Genomic DNA, 2,542 nt, shown 5'->3' on the forward strand with positions numbered 1-2,542 from the left:
ACTAATAATAGTAGTAAGATAGTTGGATATAATTGGGCAATCATTTAGCTTACTTTATTAGAGTCATACAATTCTAAACTAGAAATCTATATTCTTAAAACTCATAATACGACGTTGGAAGGACACAAATCAACCTATATATAGTGTATAGTGTGAAAGTATAACCACGAAACAAATAATGAAATTCATTTACAATATTTATAACTTACTCCAAAACTTTATATCTTTAATTTCTCCTCTGGAGCTTTATTTTTTTATAGGAATTATTGATAAATATAATTATAAATCATTTTTTAATACACTATACACAATTGGTATTTCTTGTTAGTTACTGTTGGCATATGAAATTAAATAATTTTCATTCTGTAAATATTTTCTCAGAAACTGATAAATTAAAATCAAGAAAATATTGATGTTTATGAGATAATATAAAATGTTAAAAGTATGTAAAAGATAAACACATTTATTTTCAATTTTTCAAACAATTATTTTAATGACCACATACATATTTTAACACTTAAAAATGTTCACTTATAAAAACAGAGTATAAGATATGATTTATTGTATTTTTTATATAATAAAAATTCCTAAATTGTCTTGTTTTCTTTATTGTCTAAATGTTAAACATGTCTATCAATAAAGCAAGAAAAATAATATAAAATATTTTTAATGTCTTAACATAACATTCAGTTACAAAATTTTACAAATAAATAATAGATGAAAAGAATTTATCATCTCTACTATTACATTAAGTTTATACAATAAATGAAACAATTATTTCAATATTCTACATATTTTTGTATATGACAATTTAGTAAAATAAACTACAATCATCATATGATGCGTAACATAAAATATACACTTAAAATAATTTTATACAATATTCAATAAATAAATTACATTTATGATTCATATTACAATTCATAAAATATGACATCAATGTCCAATAGCAAATTCACTTTATTCATTGAAATTTTAAATTTTTACTTGTAAACATTGGTAAATTTGCATTTTTAAAAATTAATTATTTACATGAGATATTTCAATATTCAGGAATAACAAGTTTAAATGTGTATAAATATAATAAATAATTTTATTTCATAGTAACATCATTTGAACATTATGATGCAAATTCATATTCATTTATTAAAGATAATATATCAACCTGAACTTTAGCTCTAACATCTGCAGGAAGTCTCCTTAAACGATTAGTAATTTGCATGCCAAAATAAAAACAATCATCACGTTCATCTGAAAATTCTTCAAGCCAACGACAAGATGCTTTAACAATCTTTAATAATTCATTTTTATATTCAACACTTTTTCGTTTTCTAGTTGTGGCTAGATATCAAAAAAATAAATGAATATAAAAATTATCAAATAATTAAATAAGTGCTATGTTAAGACAATGTTTTAAAATCTAATTGGCAATTACCTTTAGAACTATGATCAACAGGAGAACAAGCATCACTCCTAGAAACACTAGATGATAATGATGTGTCATTTAATCTTTCACAATTAGGGATTGAATTACAGAAGTTAAAATTCCTATCCATTGTAACTGGCATTTCATTGATTACTTGAGTTGAATACTCTGGGTTTATTGATACATCCACATTATCCACAGAACTGTTTTCTTCCAACATCACTGTAAAAGTAAATATTTTAAAAACTTTTTCTATGCAAGATACTGATTTGATAATAAAGAGAAAACTTTACTTATTGAAGCTGTTTGATGGGATTCATTTGTTCGTATTGATGGAAAAGCACTAAAGTTTCTAGAAGTATTAAAAAAAGGTATAAAATAAATGAATGCTCAAAAGTCAGTTGTATATATTTCTTATTCTATATTTTGTACAGCATGTTAATTGCATTTTTTGTATTGTATTTGTTATATTGAATTACGTATTTTTATATATTTATAAATAAATAAAGACCTAAACAAATATATATGAAAACTGTTCAAGCCAAAATAATAACCATCATAAGAATAAAGTTAAAAAATGGATGCTTAACTGAAAAAATAATAGCATTTTTTTCAAAAATTCAAGCAATATACAGTATGTGTTTTGAAAAATGCTTTAAAAATTAATATTTTAAAATAAATAAAATATAATTCCTAGTTTAAAAATATAGAAATATTCAAATTCAGAAAAGTTAATTTAATATATAAATAAATGCATTATGTATTTTTGCTTTTGAATATGAAGAAAATGTTTCTATTAAATATTTCATTATAAGATGTGAATGTGATAGATATGTAAACATCCAAAGTGGACTAAGACATACCATATGTAAAATGTTTTACTTAAAACTAAAAAAGTTATCAGTTTTCAGAATTTAAAACTTATAAATTAATAAAAAGTTATCAGAATTTTTTCAAAGGTTCAACAAATTTAAGTCTTTGAAGTCTTTTAGAAGAAAAAAAAAAGTAAAACTATTATTGATATTTAGAAATGAATATGAGTTGTACATATTGTCAAATGTATAAAATAATAAATTGATAGATAAAAATAATAATGAAATGAAAAATGGATGGGAG

The 2,542-nt window shown here is 21.8% G+C and overlaps 1 protein-coding gene across 1 annotated transcript; it reads right to left on the bottom strand.

Annotated features, from left to right (window-relative positions):
- Window positions 1-947: 947 nt before the first annotated feature.
- On the bottom strand, window positions 948-1,777 carry LOC111612742. Its single transcript, XM_023353987.1, has 3 exons — window positions 1,720-1,777; window positions 1,436-1,648; window positions 948-1,341 (listed from the first exon to the last, which is right to left on the bottom strand). Coding segments are annotated over exons 1-3 (435 nt in total). The 5' UTR covers window positions 1,721-1,777; the 3' UTR covers window positions 948-1,120.
- Window positions 1,778-2,542: the final 765 nt, after the last annotated feature.

The sequence above is a fragment of the Centruroides sculpturatus genome, unplaced genomic scaffold (assembly GCF_000671375.1).
Source record: "Centruroides sculpturatus isolate CEXI.00-Female unplaced genomic scaffold, Cexi_2.0 scaffold1750, whole genome shotgun sequence".
NCBI lineage: Eukaryota > Metazoa > Arthropoda > Arachnida > Scorpiones > Buthidae > Centruroides > Centruroides sculpturatus.

What these genes read in the sequence shown, in the direction of transcription:
- LOC111612742 (XM_023353987.1), bottom strand. An exon ending in TGTTGATCATAGTTCTAAAG is followed by an intron (nt 1,342 to 1,435) that starts GTAATTGCCAAT and finishes TTTGATATCTAG; the next exon opens with CCACAACTAGAAAACGAAAA.